This window comes from Dipodomys spectabilis, unplaced genomic scaffold (genome assembly GCF_019054845.1).
Source record: "Dipodomys spectabilis isolate Male_0828 unplaced genomic scaffold, ASM1905484v1 ptg000075l, whole genome shotgun sequence".
NCBI lineage: Eukaryota > Metazoa > Chordata > Mammalia > Rodentia > Heteromyidae > Dipodomys > Dipodomys spectabilis.
The window spans coordinates 13643737-13661118 of record NW_024870752.1 but is presented as its reverse complement, the minus strand read 5'-3'; the positions used below and the strand labels follow the sequence as shown (position 1 = coordinate 13661118).

At 41.7% G+C, this 17382-nt stretch overlaps 1 protein-coding gene across 2 annotated transcripts in view; it reads right to left on the bottom strand.

Moving 5' to 3' along the window:
* Tm9sf2 (transmembrane 9 superfamily member 2) overlaps window positions 1-14510 on the bottom strand; it is a 58757-nt gene extending 44247 nt beyond the window's left edge. Inside the window, exons 1-2 of one of the 2 annotated variants that reach the window (XM_042682637.1) lie at window positions 14135-14510; window positions 2097-2164 (exon numbers count right to left, since the gene is read on the bottom strand). In XM_042682637.1, the coding sequence (XP_042538571.1) occupies window positions 2097-2164; window positions 14135-14311 (245 nt within the window). In that variant the 5' untranslated portion in view covers window positions 14312-14510. The remainder of the gene's footprint in view (window positions 1-2096; window positions 2165-14134) is intronic. The other variant, XM_042682638.1, reaches the window with a different exon arrangement.
* Between the last annotated feature and the right edge of the window lie 2872 nt (window positions 14511-17382).

The following is a 17382-nucleotide window of genomic DNA, read 5'->3' as shown; positions in this document are numbered from 1 at the left end:
GCTGAGGGACAGTGCCCAGGCCCAGAGTTCAGGCCCCACGACCAGACCCCCCCCCCCCAAATAAATAAATAAATAAATAAATAAACAAAGTCCCATATACCACAACTTCCCCCAAACAAAACATTATAGATTATTCCTCAGAATACGCTCGTGTCTAAATAACACTTTTAAAAAATATTTTATTGAAATGGAAATTAGAGGATTTTAACAAAAATCAACAAGTTATACTTTACTTTTCCTCACACCAGTTATAAAATCATTTACAATTTTATTCTCCAAGCAAATTTATAGAGTATTCTCCCACCAGTTTTTGGTGTCAGTCTTGGAGCTTGAACACTGGGCCTGGGCACTTCCTCAAGCTTTTATGCTCACAGGCTAGTGCTCTACTACGTGAGCCACAGCTCTACTTTTGGTTTTTTGGTGGTTTATTAGAGATAAAGAGTCTCATAAGGGGCTAGGAAGGTGGCTCAGCAGTAGAGTGCTTGTCTCTCATGCATGAGGCCCTGGGTTCAATCCCTCAGCACCACATAAACAGAAAAAGCTGGAAGCTGGTGCTGTGGCTTGAACTGAAGAGCTCAGGGATAGTGCCCAGGGCTACAGTTTAAGCCCCACAACCAACCAAAAAAAAACCAAACCAAAACAAAACAAAAAACCTCTCATGAATTTCAGGCTGGCTTTAAACTGTGATCCTTAGATCTCAGCCTCTTGCAGACATGAAGCACAGGTACCTGCTGACACTCCTTTTGTTATGACTTTCTATGCCAAGTCTTTCTGTTGAAATAACATTTCAAGCCAGGTGCCAGTGGCTCACAGCTGTAATCCTAGCTACTCAAGAGGCTGAGATCTGGGGATCACAGTTCAAAGCCAGTTTGGGCAGGAAAGTCCATGAGACTCTTACCTCCAGTTAAACTAACTCTCTCTCTCTCTCTGCCAACATGGAGCTGTTGTACAAGTGGTAGAGCACTGATCTTGAGCACAAAAATCTCAGGAATAATACCCAAACCCAGAATTCAAGCATAGAACCAGTACCAAGAAAAAAAACAAAAACAAAACAAAAAACCATTTCAGGAAGATGTATCAAGTTTACCTGTACCACCCTGCACCACCCTAGGATACTGACTACCATGCCTCAGTAAAAGCAGCTCAGCTAGAAAGACCCTCTGGGAATTCAACAGGTACAGAAGCATGTTCAGCCAACTACATGGTTCTCTCCCTGCAATCTTCTTGTATTACCAATGCACTTTAAGTTTTGTATTTCAGTGTTACAGTCTAATTTCAACTTTGCCATAGAAAACTAAAGGGCAGCTTTGTGGTCACCCTGAAATGACATTAGGAGTTATAGGTAAGGCCAGTACAGTAATGACAACAGAATACTGAGATTCCTAAGAGGAAAGCAAATCTCAAGAGCAAGAAAATTGGGGCTGGACTCCCCAAAGGTACATCTCTACCTCTTGGATATAAAAAAATCCACTGAGTTTTCTGAAAAGAATATCCGCAAAGATTCAAATAGGAATGGTTCTTTATTTTGGTAGATAAAAATTAGAAAGAGCATTTAAGATTCCAAGAGTGATATAAATTACAGAACTTCCATTCATAAATTTTGTATTCTCTTCTTCATATAGGCTCTTATAGGGCAGTCTTTTTGTGTATACTTTTTTCTATGGCAAATACATATTTTGTTAAAATTCTTAAGCAGCAAATAAACTGGAAGCTAACTAACATTTAGAAACTGTTTCATAGCTGGCCGCTGGTGGCTCATGTCTATAATCCTAGCTACTCAGGAGGCTGAGATCTGAGGATCGTGGTTCAAAGCCAGCCCGGAAAGGAAAGTCCATGAGACTCTTTATTTCTAGTAAACCACTAGAAAACTGGAATTGGCGCTGTGGCTCAAGTGGTAGAGTGCTTGCCTTGAGCTGAGAGCGTAGGGACAGCACCCAAGCCCAGAGTTCAAGCCCCACGACCGACCAAAAAACAAAACAAAAGAAAACCACCACATATAAATTTATCCCTAACTCTAGAGAGAAAACAAAAAGTTCTAAATGCACAAAATCCTGAGATGCATAAAATTCATATAAAAAAACAAGCCAAAAACTTACGCTGTATATTCATAAGGGAGAACAGATTCCACCGAATCAAGCCTGTTCACAAATAACTCTATTTCAGCCTGAAAATGAGAAAAGAGAATCATAATCAAACATTAAAAAAACTAGAGGTAGACAAGTCATGTTTGGAACTGAAAAATATTGACAAACTGAAATGCGAAGCTTCATAATTTGCAACCAATTTTAAGCTATCCTCTTTAATGTATGTATATACATTAAAAATATACCAAAGTAACTTTCAGAGTTATATGTTTCCAATGTTTTCTAAATCACCTAAAAGCATTTATTACAGTAATATATATATATATTTTTTTACACTGTTATTATAAAGGTAATGTACAGAGGGATTACAATAACATGAGTCAGGTAGTAGTTTACCTGAATAGTTCACTGCTATTTTTTATTGTACAGTTCACTTTTCATTGGTGTTAAGTGATCTCCACTGTTGCACTTTTTCACCTTTCCCCTTGAATTCTATGCACTCCTTCACACCCTCCAGAAGATATACACGTGAATATACCATACATAAAGAATAGATAGTCATCAACAGAATAAAAAATAAAAATTTTAAAAATTGAAAAAATAGATCTCATTTCCAAATCTTGGAGTTTCAATATATACATATTATTTTATTTATTTTTTTGTTAGTAGTGGGGCTTGAACTCTGGGCCTGGGCATTGTCCCTGAGCTCTTCAGCTTAAGGTAAGTGATTTACCACTTTAGCCACAGTGCCACTTCTGGTTTTCTGGTTGTTACCTGGAGACAAGAGTCTCATGGACTTTTCTGCTCCAGCTGGCTTTAAATTGTGATCCTCAGATCTCAGCCTCCTGAGTAGCTAGGATTACAGGCATAAGCCACCAGAACCCAGCTTTGAGATGGATCTATCTATCTGTCTGTCTACCTAGATATATATCTATATATAATTTTATATAAAAAGGCATGTAGGTATTTGCACCTTTTTGTTTCCTAAGAGTATTCTCTTTTCATTGTATTTAGTATTCTGTATAATTTATCATATCCTAATGTATTTCAGATCTAATTTCCTATATCAGAGAAAAACGTGCCATTTGTAGCTCCGAGATTGGCTTACCTCACTTAACATGATTTGTTCTAGTTCCAGCCATTTCCCTACATATAACATTATTTTATTCTTTCTACTGGCTGTGTAAAATTCCATTGTGTATAGGTAACACAGGTTTTGGATCCACTCATTTATTGTGGGGCTGTTTCCATACCTTGGCTATTGTGAATAGTGCAGCAATGAACATGGATATGCAGGTGTCTTTATGATATCCTGGTTCATGGTGTTCTGGGTAGATGCTCTGGAGTATGGCTGGGTCATAGGAAAGATCTATGTTTAGTTTTTTGAGCAACCTCCAGATTGCTGTCAAGAGTTTATATTCTCACCAACAGTGCAATAGGGTTCCTCTGTCCCCAAATCCCTACCAACATTTGTTGCTGTTCGAATTCACAATGTTAATTGGGTTGAGAATCTGAGTTGTTTTGATTTGCATTTCTTTTATGATGAGGGATGATGGTGTGTGTGATGGTGTATGTGGGAGGGTGTGTGTGTGTGTTTCCTTTTTGGTCCTGGGGACTGAACCCAAGACATTGTACTTGCTAAGCAAATGCATTTTTTAAAAACTAGTTTCCAAGTTCAATATTTCATTCTATGAAGCAAAAATAATTTATATTTTAAAACTTTTTTTTAACCTTCACTGCAACCAAGAAATGCTGCCAAGTTTTGGTCAGAAATTTCTAAATCAACTATACTATAAATACAATTACATGAGCATGTACACTCTTAAGTGCCAAGCACTCACAGTGCTACATGGTCCAACTTTGGAGGGAAGTCCTGATCAATTTGAGAATGCTGTACATCAAGGTAGTAACACTGAAGATATTCACAATGAATAGATTAAGTTCAACAATGAGGGGGTGAAAAGCAGTATCAACTTCCTGGGAAATATGGGGTAATTTAAACTAATCTTCCTACTGAAGCTCCCCACATTTCTTCTAGGTATAGATCAACCGTTACCCAACTTCTCAAATGGAGTTTGTTGATTCACAACAGAATTCACTAATTGAAGAAGTTAATAGCTGATTTGTGCCCTGAAATACTTTTGGGGCTATCTAAAAAAAAAATCATTAAATAGGAGCTACTGACCAGGACAAGTGGTTTTTTTTGTTTTTTGTTTTTTTTTTTTTGGCCAGTCGTGGAGCTTGAACTCTTTACTTGGGTGCTGTCCCTGCTTCTCTTCAGCTCAAGGTGAGCGCTCTACCACTTGAGCCACAGCGCGACTTCCGGTTTTCTAGTGGTTTACTGGAGAGAAGAGTCTCAAGTACTATCCTGCCTCGGCTGGCTTTGAACCACGATCCTCAGATCTCAGCCTCCTGAGTAGCTAAGATTACAGGCATGAGCCACCAGTGCCCGGCAGGACAAGTATTTTTTTTTTTACAGAGTTAGACTCCTGTGGCTATTTCTGGACTTGATCAGGAGACTCTCTGAAATGTCATAAAAGCCACAGCTATCATGTTGATTTCATTAACTTGTGTTCTCACCAGTCTTCAATACCAAAATCAAGAGGAGATATTCTAGTGCTAGTTACTAATTGTAAGATTTTTGTCAAATTACTTAACACCTAAGTTTCCCCACAAATGCTTCAGTGTCCTTATCTTCAAAATGGAGATCACAATATTCATCTCCTAGGGATATGCAGATTACATATTAGCTTTATAAAGTATTCCAAACAGTGCCTAACACATCAGATACTAAAAACTTGCTAAACCAAAAAGTAAAAGAACAAGGAAAGTGGACACTGCAGTATTTACCAATTACACTGTGTATCCAATATTCATGATTTACAATGAAAGACATCAGCTTTTGTATATACTTGTCCATGAACATCCTACAATTCTACTCAAATGGAATTACAACCCATTTGCTATACTCTTGCCTTCAACACACAAAAAAAACAGTGTCTCTTGGCATGAAATATTCCAGACTGTATTACTGGTCATTTTAGCTAAAAAGATGATGGGGACAAGACACTCCAACATTACAGCACACATGAATAATTAACACAAATACATGTAACTGTTGTGAAGGCAAAATTCCCAGTTGACAGCTTATTCTGCCTAAATAATTTTCACTAATTAGAAGGGGTGACACTGCTATGAAGATATATCAGAATTCAAACATTCTATTTAACATACCTTAATGAATGCAGAAAGATCCCGAAGAAGCTAATCTGGTTCACATTTCTAGGTTTTTTCCCAAATAAGGAATTGAACTACTTATTAAATTCTATACAACTCATGTTTGCAGTTCACAAAAGCTAGATCACTCTAACTGCAAATAGGCACATATTTACAAACCTTGTTTTTGGAAGTTAGGCTGTCTGGGCTTAAATGCTTACTGACATCAGTTGGCCAAAGTTACTTACTTCCCTTTACTTCAAAATTCTTATCTAGAATGAAGGAAATAATCCCAATTTCAAGCAGCTCTGAGATACCTGAGGCTAAGTGTGATGGCTCATACTTGTAATTCCAGCTATTCAGAAGGTGGAGATGGAGAGGAATGTCGTCTGAGACCCATCAGGGCAAAAACTTTAGACTTTATATGACTAACAGCCAAAACAAAAAACTGAGCTGACTCAAGAGGACGCTTGCCTGCCTAGACAACAGAGGCATCTTGAGTTTAAATACCAATACAGTCCCCCAAACAGAAAGAATAGGGCCTGGCCCAGGGTACTTTGTGCTTACAGCAGTCCAACAGATAAAGATGTTCTTCACCTGTGCTGTTGAGTATGGCAAGACTAGCCACACGTAGCTATTGGGCACCTAGAAAGTAGTAGGCACTCAAGATGTGGTTAATGAGGCTGAAGAACTGAATTTTAACTTTTGTTTAATTTTAGTTATATTTAAGTAATCACAGTGCTGAAATGGATAACACAGAAAGAGGAAGAACACCATGCTGCTGAGTACCATTTTTATAATACATCTTAACATTTTTACTATAGCCACCATAATCTATTTCTGAAAATAACCCTAGTATCTACCCAGGGGTTTCAAACTTTTTCTATAAATGGCAGAGAATAAATATTTTAAGCACTGGAGGACATGCTGTCACTGTCTGCACCCACAGTGAAAGCAGCCATTGACAAAACATAAGCAAATGAGAGTGGCCAGACACCAATAAAACTTAATAGGCTTTTTCGCATTTGATTTTCTTGTAATTCTCCCTCACAATAAATAATATTCTACTTCTTCCCAGACAGGTAAAAAAGAAAAGAACAACTCTTGAGAGTCCTACCAACCTAATCATTGAGCAGGTTTTGGATGCCTACTCCATCAATGAACCTTGCTTTCTAGGTATTTCTTAAAACCTAGAAAGTATAGAAAGTATCTCTTCAATCCTAAAATATAAGTATCTCTTAAAACTAATCTGTAAGAGGGCCTGAGACAAAATACAACTTTCAAAGATCTGAGGGCATATATAGTTTTAGGACACTGTTCAAGGTCAAAGAAATTCAGGGCAAAAGTGTCTCCCCAAAGGACAACACAAGTAGTTCTGCTTAGCTTGTGAGGACCTCCCTGAGATTTCACAGATTATCTTTTGGCTCCAGGAGTATCAGGGTGAAAGAAAACTATTTTTGACTGACTTCTTTCTTATCTCTTGAGAGTCAAAATCCTTCAAAACTGATTTTTTCTTTTTTGGTAGTATAGTATTGGGGTTTGAACTCAAGAGTCTGTGTTTGTTTACCACTAAGCAGTGTGCCTCTACCCCCAAACTGCCTACCCTCCTTGAGCATGACAGCTACTTTTTCTTGGGACTGTGATGTACTTTCCTATGTACAGCTATATATGTATCAACAACTATGTTGTCCATTGTCCAGCATTACAGCAAAATTCAACATTTAGACCTCCAAAGTTTTGCAGAAGTATAGAATAACAGTGTTACTCTTCAGTAGCATTTCTGTCCATATGTACACAATTTTCAATGAGACTTTTCATGTCTTTACTATGTTTTTATTAAAATACAGGTTTTTTTTAGATGGATGGTGGTAGATCATATCTGTAATCCTAGCTAGTTAGGTAGGTGAGATTTGAGGATTGTGTTTCAAAGTTAGACCTGGCAGCAAAGTCCATGAGACTCTTACCTCTAGCCAATCATCAAAAGGCTGGAAGTGGAGGTATGGCTCAAGGAGTAGAGCCCTAGCCTTCAGTGGTAAAGCTAAGGGACAGCACCTAGGCTCTGAGTCCAAGCCCCAGTATAGCATGCATGCACATGCACACACAAACAGCTGGGCACCAGTGGCTCAAACCTATATTCCTATTCAGGACACTGAGATCTGAAGATCAGGGTTCTAAGCAACCTGGGTAGGAAAGTTCATAGACTCTTATTTCCAAGTAAGCACCAAAAAGCTGAAGCAGAACTGTGGCTCAAGTGGTAGAACACTAGCCTTGAGCAAAAAGCTAAGGGACAACACCAAAGACCGGCAAAGGACACACACACACAAAAATTAAAAAGGTATGTATATATGTGTATTTTTCTGTGTGTGAATTTGTCCATGACCAAGTTAATTTTTTGCTGTCATATAACTTTAAGACTAGCTTTACACACATTACATATAGACTTTATTAACACCATTGACAAAAACATTTCCAGTGCTTTATCTTTGCTAAGGTAAAATTAGCTTCAGGCACTAGTCTTTGAAGTCCAGATACCATTCCTCCTGGGCTTATTCTCTACTCCTCTCTTAGGCTATGCCACACCACTTCCTTTCAATCTCAATTTCATTTTTTTTTTTGGGGGGGGGGGGGTATCCGGTCGTGGGGTCTGAACTCTGGGCTGGGTACTATCCCTCAGCTCTTCAGCTCAAGGCTAGAGCTCTACCACTTGAGCCACAGCGCCACATCCGGCTTTTTTTTTCTGCTTATGTGGTGCTGAGGAATCGAACCCAGGACCTCATGCATGCGAGGCAAGCACTCTACCACTGAGCCAACTTCCCAGCCCTCAATTTCACATTTTAAAACCAATGTCAGAATAACATTCTCATATATCTAATTTACCATTACCCTCCATTACCAACCAAGTAATTTGTCTTCTTATCTATCCCTCTTCTTATCTTATGTCAGGATCTTGCTTTCTTTGTAGACCAGGCAGGTTTCAAAGCTCCATCTTCTTGCCCCAGTTTTTTGGTGGTTAAAGTCTCATGGACTTTCCTGCCCAGGCTGGCTTTGAATTGGGATCCTCAGATCTCAGCCTCCTGAGTAGCTAGGATTACAGGCATGAGTCACCGGTGCCCAGCCTGAGTAAGTTTTCTTTCATCAAAAAGTTGCAGCTTAAGAAAAAAAGTGGTATCTAGGAGCTGCTTGTGGCCCACACCTATAATCTAGCTATGTAGGAAGCTAAGATCCAGAAGACTGGTTTGAGGCCGAAGTCCACAAGACTCCATCTCAAAAGTAACCACTAAAAAGCAGGGTTGGAGAGGTACGGTTCAACTGATAAGCTGGCCGAGAAAATGGAAGGCCCTGAGTTCAAATCCAGGTACTGGTACAAAAAACAGTTGTTTAACTCATTTAAAGGTTTTTGTTGCTGCTAACCATGTGGGATTATATAGTTCCTTTTCCCTGTAGCACAGGAAATAAAATCTTATTCTTTCATCCAAGAACATGATCTACATATCAAACAGTAAGAGTGGCAGATGTTTTGAAGAGTTTATGCTATTTTTAGTTTTTAATCCTGAATTCATGTTGAGGAGCCAATGATTACTTGAAAGTTAAAATCAACAAATGCTCACTAATCTTCAATGGTTAGCCTCAGAGTGCTAGTAAACACACTTGAGATCTATCACACTCAAGTTAGCAGCAGCTAACTTAATCAAAACTTTTCCAGATGAAATGGAATTGTCTATCTTATCCTATGAAGATCTAGCTATTTTTTTAAATTTTAATTTTATTGTCAAGGTGATGTACAAAGGAGTTACAGTTCCATAAGTAAGGTATTGAATACCTTGTTACCCACTCCCTCATTTTTCTCCCAGTCCCCCCCCCACATTACTTACTTCTGACCAGAGCTTTATTCTACTTTTTAAAGTAACATTTTGTCCCTCAATTGTAAAAAGAGAAGCAGATGATACAGGAAAAGAATCTCAGAGCTCATTATTAGTATTGTTTCAAAAACAATAAAGCAAATATAAGAAGAAAAAAAAGAAGACACAGAAACCTCAATACCCCAGAAAGTAATGCACCAAAATATTTTGGCTATCACATAATTACTGAACTGAAAGAAAGTTAAAATATGTGGAAATACAAGCTATTACTTAACTAGGGCCCTGTGAATCAAACCTATTTTTCTTAAAAGATATCTGGTAATATTAAATGTTGCTATAAAACTGCCTTTTGCCTTTCACATAGTTTGTAGAAACAAAATATTTCCTGCTAAATGCATTCTAACAAAGTTATTTATGACAGAATAAATTTGGGACATATCTAAACACCCTACAAGCAAGACTTTTTTTTTTATTGTCAAGGTGATGTACAGAGGGGTTACAGTTATGTTAAGTAGGAAGTACATTTCTTGTCAAACGACAAGCAAGGCATTTGTCAAGCTATCATAAACAGTATAAGAAATATTGTAAAAAAAAAAAAAAAGCAGTATGAACGTCCACCATTTCGATAAATGCATGTACATATGACCATAAAAAAAAGTCACAGAAACACAGTCATAGTATTTATGAAGACCAATCAGAAGTTAGAACAACATAATAAAGATTTATGTTTACTAGACTCCCAGTAAGTTGGAATTCCAACACCCCCTTCCCCAGGTCATAGGACTTGAACTCAGGGCCTAGGCACTGTCCCTGAGCTTTTGCTGAAGGCTAGCATTCTACCACTTTGAGCCACAATGCCACTTCTGGTTTTCTGGGTGTTAACTGGAGATTAGAATTTCATGGACTTTCCAGCCCAAACCGGCTTTGAACTGAGATCCTCAGATTTCAGCCTCCTAAGCAGCTAGGATTATAGGTGTGAGCCACTGGTACCCAACTAACCTAATTTTAAGGTGACAAAATGACCAAATCCTCATGGTTCTTCTATTTCTCAAAATATATACTGAAAGAAATGCAACCCATGCCCTTTATGGCCTGAATTCATGTTGAAAGTTAAAAGCAGCAAATGCTATATTATATAAATTATAATAAAAGCAGACTCTATCATTTAAATTATACTAAATAAGCATATGCTTGTTTTGTCTCTATATTTAGGAATATTGAACAATATCCTTTTTTTTTTTTTTTTTGGTCAGTCATGGGGCTTGAACTCTGGGTCTGGGCACTGTCCTGAACTCTTCAGTTCAAGGCTAGTGCTCTGCCACTTGAGCCGCAGAGCCACTTCCAGTTTTCTGGTGGTGAACTGGAGATCAGAGTCTCACGGACTTTTCCTGCCCAGGCTGGCTTTGAACGGTGATCCTAAGATAGCCTCCTGAGTAGCTAGGATTACAGGTGTGAGCCACCAGTGCCTGGCTTTGAATAATACCTTAACAATGAGAAAAGTATCAAGAATATTTTACATCTGAAAAATCATTAATGGGAATACATAATAACATAATAAGGAAATATGATTATTCCTTTTTTTTCTTTTTTTTGGTTGGTCATGGGCCTGAACTCTGGGCCTGGGCCCTGTCCGTCAGCTCTTAACTCAAGACTAGTGCTCTACCACTTGAGCCACAGCACCACTCCTGGCTTTTTCTGCTTATGTGGTGCTGAGGAATTGAACCCAAGGCCTCATGAATGCAGGGCAAGCACTCTACCACGGAGCCACCTTCCCAGCCCTCCTATTTTTTTTTATTTTAGTTTTTTGCTGGTCTTGGGGCTTGAACTCAGGGCCGGGACCTGTCCCTGAGCTTTTGCAGTTAAGGCTAGTACTCTACCACTTTAAGCCACACCACTCTGGTTTTCTGGTAGTTAATTGGAAATAAGAGTCTCAGTCTTGCCTGCATAGGCTGGCTTTGAACCACAATCCTCAGATCTCAGCCTCCTGAGTAGCTAAGATTACAGGAGTGAGCTACTGGTTATCCAGCTTGATTATTCCTATTTTTAAGATGGGGAAAAGTTATCAATGACCTGCTCAACTCACTTAGTTTTTTATTCCATACTCTAGCAGAATTTCTAAAACTATTATACCCATTTCACAATTTTTGCTTCTAATTTTTAAAATATATCTTCTGCTTTTCTGAATAATATATACAAGACTATCCTCTTTACTAAATATGGAATAGATGAAAATAAACTACATTTACCAACTTAATTGAAGTTCTAAAAATTCAGATTGTGATGGAGGGGGTGAGGTTGACTGGGATGTAATATATGCATATGGGGAAATGTCAAAGTGAAACCCCCTTTGTACAACTATTGTATGCTAATAAAAAGTGGAAAAAACAGCTGGGTGTTGGTGGCTCACTCCTGTAATCCTAGCTACTCAGGTGGCTGAGATCTGAGGATCACCGTTCAAAGCCAGCCTGGGCAGGAAAGTCTGTGAGACTCTTATCTCCAATTAACCACCAGAAAACTGGAAGTGGCGCCGTGGCTCAAGTGGCAGAGCACTAGCCTTGAGCTAAAGAGCTGAGGGACAGCACCCAGGCCCAGAGTTCAAGTCCCATGACTAAAAAAAAACCCTAAACTTTAGAATATTCTTACAAAAAGGAACTTCTGCTCATCTCCTGAAAATGAGCTTTCAAATATGCTATACATAACCAAATACTTCAAATTTCATTAATTTACAGCTGGATGGATAGACAGTATTAGCATACTGGTGTCACAGATACTGTATTAGCATACTGGTGTCACAGACTGTCGTGAGGGGCTGCAGGGAACATGAATAAACAGACTGGAATACATCTTATTATATACATTTATATCCACATATATAGCAAAGGTCAACTAAATATAATGCTGCTACTTCATGGATTTTCACCTATTGGGAGGTCTCTGGATCAGTAACTCCTGTGATAGGTGAGGAATCACTGTATTTACTGTTACAGCATCTCCACTGAGATGAAACTATAGAAAAAAGGGGCTGAAAATATATCCTTCTAAACTTGGCCATGTTGCCAGTGTCTGACAACAAAGATAAAAAATGACAGTATTTTAGAAAAGAACCCCACCTTGACTGTTTTATCCATACACTTATCAAAAATAAAAAGCTCTGGGCTGGGAAGGTGGCTCAGCGGTCGAGCGCTTGCCTTGCATGCCTGAGACCCTGGGTTCAATTCCTCAGCACCACATAAGCAAAAAGAGAAAAGCCGGATGTGGCGCTGTGGCTCAAGTGGTAGAGCACTAGCCTTGAGCTGAAGAGCAGAGGGACAGCGCCCAGGCCCAGAGTTCAGGCCCCACGACTGGACTCAAAAAATAAATAAAAAGCTCTGAGGATCCCCTCCCAAAACAACTAAAAACCCTCAACAGGTACCCTCATTCTAAACTGCATTCATATTCATTTCCTGAAGTACATCTCAATCCTCTTTGTAATTTGCAGGTGTTTCCTCATTTCTGTTTTAGAGCATTTTTGGCATCCATATTTCATGGTACATTAGATTTCATTAATCCCTTCATAAGCTTTTAACTCTTACTTTGACGTTCCAAAAGAGCAAAGAATATATCTTTCATCTTTGAGGAACTAAGAATACACTATACAATTGCTGCTAATTTAAACAGCAAATAACTAAGTTGCTAAGGTACGATTCCAAGACATTTAATGGGGGAAAAATATCGGCTTAATGGGGGAAAAATATGCTTGCAAGACTAGCTGACTCTTGGAAACACTGTACTCTGACAGAAAAGGTACCAGTCACCCTGCACTAGGGTACGTAATTAAGTCCTAGACTTACAGATCCTTAGGCGTTTTAACAATTTTTCTTAAAAAAACAAAAAACAGAGGTATCCATATGTCATTCAGGACAAACCTAACAGAAATCCCAAAATGCAATGAAAAGTTTTAATAGCTTCTCTTCTGTGCTAAAATAACCTGAAGTTCACAACTACAGTAAAGCCGGCAGCAATAAAATAAACACCCGCATTAAAAAAAAAAACGTAGTAAATAAACTTATTTATAGATTATAAAAGTTTGTTGAACGGTTATTTGAATTGTTAAAATTTATTAATGACTACAACGTGATCCTCACCCTATAATGGTTAAGTATTAACAACTTGGGGAAGTAACTTGTATGCGCATTTTGTTACGCCCCACACCAAATCACCTAAAAGTGTATGACTTAAACTTCTTACTAGCCGTTAAAACTGAAAACTTCTGAGCCTGAATGTCCTAAAAGAGGTCAACGTGTTCCACACGGGCCCCAGGAAAAGACACCAGTTTCTCCTGTTCCTTCTGCTCCCTTCAACAATCTCGGGTAACTAAACAGATACTTTGTGTATGCTAATTTTTTTTTAAATGTACGTAAAGGTCCCAGTGTGTCTCAACTCTCTCAGCAACTCTTCTACGGGTGCAACTGATGCGGTTCTGGGCGTGTAAGTCATCAACTGCCAGTCGTGAAGTTTAAGATATCAAAGTCCTACGAAGAACAAACTCTCATCACCAACCCGGAGTTCCAGAAACGCGCAATAAAACAGGAGGCAAGGAAGTTAAAAGTTACTGGAAGTGGTAAGCGGAGCGCGAGCCGCTCCCCGGCCGGGGGTGGGGGTTCGGCCGCCCGCTCCCTCGGCGCGCGCGGTGCGGGGCTGGGACCGTACCCGCCGCGCTCGCGGACCCGCGCTCACGCACAGCCCGGGGCGTCGGGCCGCGCTTAGCTCCCGTCCCCGGAAAACCGAGCACAGCTGATCCTGCTGCCTGGCACAGCAAAAGCGGGCGAGTTTCTAGAACCGGCCCCCCGCCAGGGTCGTGCGCACCCCTGCCGCGGGCGCAAATCCCACCCCGCCCCGCCCCTGGCGCACCCCCTTCCCCTCGCCTTAACCGGGGACCCCGGCTCTCCCCCGCCCCCCTCCGACCGTGCACCGGGACCGCACGGCCGCACCCACCTTGCACTCGCCGGTCTTCTTTTCTTCTTCACAGAAGTTGACGGGCGCCAGGCCCGGCAGGTAGAAGGCGCGGCCGGGGCGCGGGCCCGGGGCCGCCCCCAGCAGCAGCAGCAGCAGCGCCAGCAGCAACAGCCGCGGCCCCCGAGGTGGCGACGCCGCCGGCAGCCTCGCGCTCATGACGGCGGCTTCGCGGAACGGACACCGAGCCGAGAGGGTGACGAGGGGGAGGAGGGGCGAGGAGGCTCGGAGACCACGACGAGGCCGCGGGAGACGAAGGAGGCCAGACCCACGACGGCTAGTTCCGGTTGCGCTAGGGGACACCGCGGGCCCCGCAACAGACACCGAGCCGGACTTCCAAGGAGCATGCGCGGCGCCGTTCGCACATGCTCAGTGAGGGCGCCGCCAGCGCAGCGCGCAGCTTCCGGGAGGGAGCGGGGCGGAGAGCCACCTTCCGGGTTTTCCGCGCGCCGGCCGGGTGGCTGCTGGGTGGCTTCCGCTTGGCTGTTTTGGCGCTCACACCGGGATTCGAGACTCTCTCTGAGACCTTGGTTGGGGCGTTGTGGAGGGTGGTCGCGTCTGTCCGGCTGCTGAGCCTTGCTGTTTGCTGCTGTATCGTAATAGATCCCCGTGAACATACGGTTCCCTTTCCACGGCACGCCAGCTTCTATCACAGAACTGGAGCTCCCCAAGTCATTTGGTGATGGAGGCGGAGCTGGGGGCAGGTGTGTGGAGGAGGGGGGCGTAGTTAGGGGACACCAGAGGATAAAGAGGCAAAAGAGGGAAGAAAGATCCATAAATCTTCAGACAGCTACTGACTGGTGTTTGCAGGAACAATTTCCAAGCATCCAGTACTGTAGTAAATCCTTGTGTGTGACAGTAATCTTGGACACAATAAACATCTCTTTAAGGTTGAGTGGAAATGAGATGGAGAGAATACATAGGAGGATAAAAAGCTAATGTTGAATTTCTTTGCAACGGGATTCACAGATACACCCAAGTGCTAAAGTGGGAAGTAGTTCTGGCAAGGAACTGTTCATGGATGAAGTGCTAATTGTGTCCATGTGTGCAAGTGCACATATGAGTATATGTTGCATATCCTGAGTATTTTTCAAGAATTATGGTGATAAAATGTCAGTTGACCTTTGGAAGTCAAAGAATACTTAAGTGCATCATCTTAATGCAAAATAAAGACTCAGCCTAGGAGTACCTCCAACTCCGAAATAAAAAGGACAATTCAAGATAGGAGGATCATGTTTAGAGGGCATGGGGGAAAGTTAGTGTCAGATGTGGCTCTATGAGGTAACATCTCTGTGTATTTTCCTGAGGGAAGCTTTATAACTTTCACCAAATATCCAAAGAGCTAGCACTCTGCAAAGATGAAAAACTACAGATACATACTGTAGAGTAACCAGAACAAGAAAAAAAATCAGTCGGTTTGTGCAAACAGGGACACCACTGTCTACTTCTGAGATCTTGGTCGTTAATCCAGGGAGAACTGGGACTAAGGAATAAAGCAAGTCCACTCAACTTCCATCTTCCTACAGTGTTGTAAAGATTAAGTGAATAAAATTTATGGAACACATTGTTTGGCCCAGAGGAAGGGTACTCGTCTTTATAACAAAAGTCAATGGAACAGAGCTTGAGCAGGTTTGTCTTCCCTCTGTCCCTCCAATAAATCAACATACTGAAACTTGGACTTGGGCAAAGAATCTGTATTTATAATATTCTGTTGGTACACCGAAGTTAATATGTTTCTCCAAATAGGAAAAGGGAGAAGGAATTGAGTTTGGTTCACCATCTTCTATTTTTCTGATACCTCCAAAACTTAACCATCATTTCACTGCCTCCACCTCAATTCTTCCCCACTTTTTCCTACTTATAAAAATAACACTAGTGTCCTAAGGGAGATGATCCTTCTCCCTTACTCCCCAAGTACTACTTGCTGGCCCTCTGAATTCAATCGTCCCCATAGTTTCCACGTTCATAGCTACCAACTAGGCCAAGCCAAAAATCTGAGTTTGCCTGGACCCCGCGGGTTTCCACTCCTGCCTCACCCAGGGGTCTAACACGCTTCTGCTTTTAACTCTGGCACCCAGCAACATTTCCACGATGTGGAACCATCATGTTTGCTCACTGTCCCATTGCCCGTGAGAGAAGGGCTTCGTCTCTGCCCCTACCTCTCCAGAGCCAGGAGAAAGCGGGGAGAAAGTAAACTAACTAGAAGTCACAGCGTGACCCATCCTTGCCAGATGACACGGATGCTAGACGTGGATTTCGAATCGCAGACTTTCTGCACTCAGGTTAAGGCTGAGGTTCTTCCAGACGCCTCTCACAGACCAAGAGGAGCCTGGGCATCCGGAGGTCCGACGTCTCCAAGCTTCCAGCCGACAACCTCCGCAGCTACCTCAGTATCCTGGGTTCAGTAACAGGAAAAACCCGGAGAAACGCAGCCTCTCCCAGTGAGAAGGACCTCCGGATTCCAGACACTCCCGGCCCGCCAATCGCGCAAGCGCGGGGCCGGCGGGCCGCACCTCGCCAGCTCCTCCTGGGACACGTCACCCAGTACCTCTGCTCCGGGTAGGCGGGGCTGTGGGTGGGGCTTCGTCGCAGGACGGCGTGAAGCCCACTTCCGGATCCGGCCTCTCCTGGGCAACGCCTCTCCTGGAGTTCCCTTGGTTACTACTTGCCGGGGCCTGGTGGAGAGGTTGCCCCGCCCCTCAAGGGCTACCTAAGGGTACAGTTGCTTTGTGGCGCTTGTGCTCTGGGGCACTGTCCTGCCAATCGGAGAAGCGGAAAAGGGAAGTTTCCCTTGTCTTAGACTCATGACGATGACTGTTCTTATAAAGTCCTGATACTTGTGACTGGATTATTTTGACTGTACAACTTGAGGGATTTGATTTGCTCTCTCCTTTTCTGCAGAGGGCATTTGCCAATGTGGATTTAAAACTAATAATATGGCATTTTCACGAAAAAAAAATAACCACTCACACACACAAAGTAGAACATAGTTACAGAGAAGCTAGGAGAAGGGTGTTATTTAATGAGTACAGACTTTCAGTATGGCATGGTAGAAAAAGTTGAGATGGGCAATGGTGGTTGTTGTAGAGCAGTGTGAAGATACTTATGTTACTGAGCTGCACACGTGAAAATAGTAAAAAAAATTCATAGATTTATATTATGTATAGTTTACTGCAATTAAATTTTTTTTGGCAGCTGGAAGTGGTGCTGTGGCTCAACTGGTAGAGCAC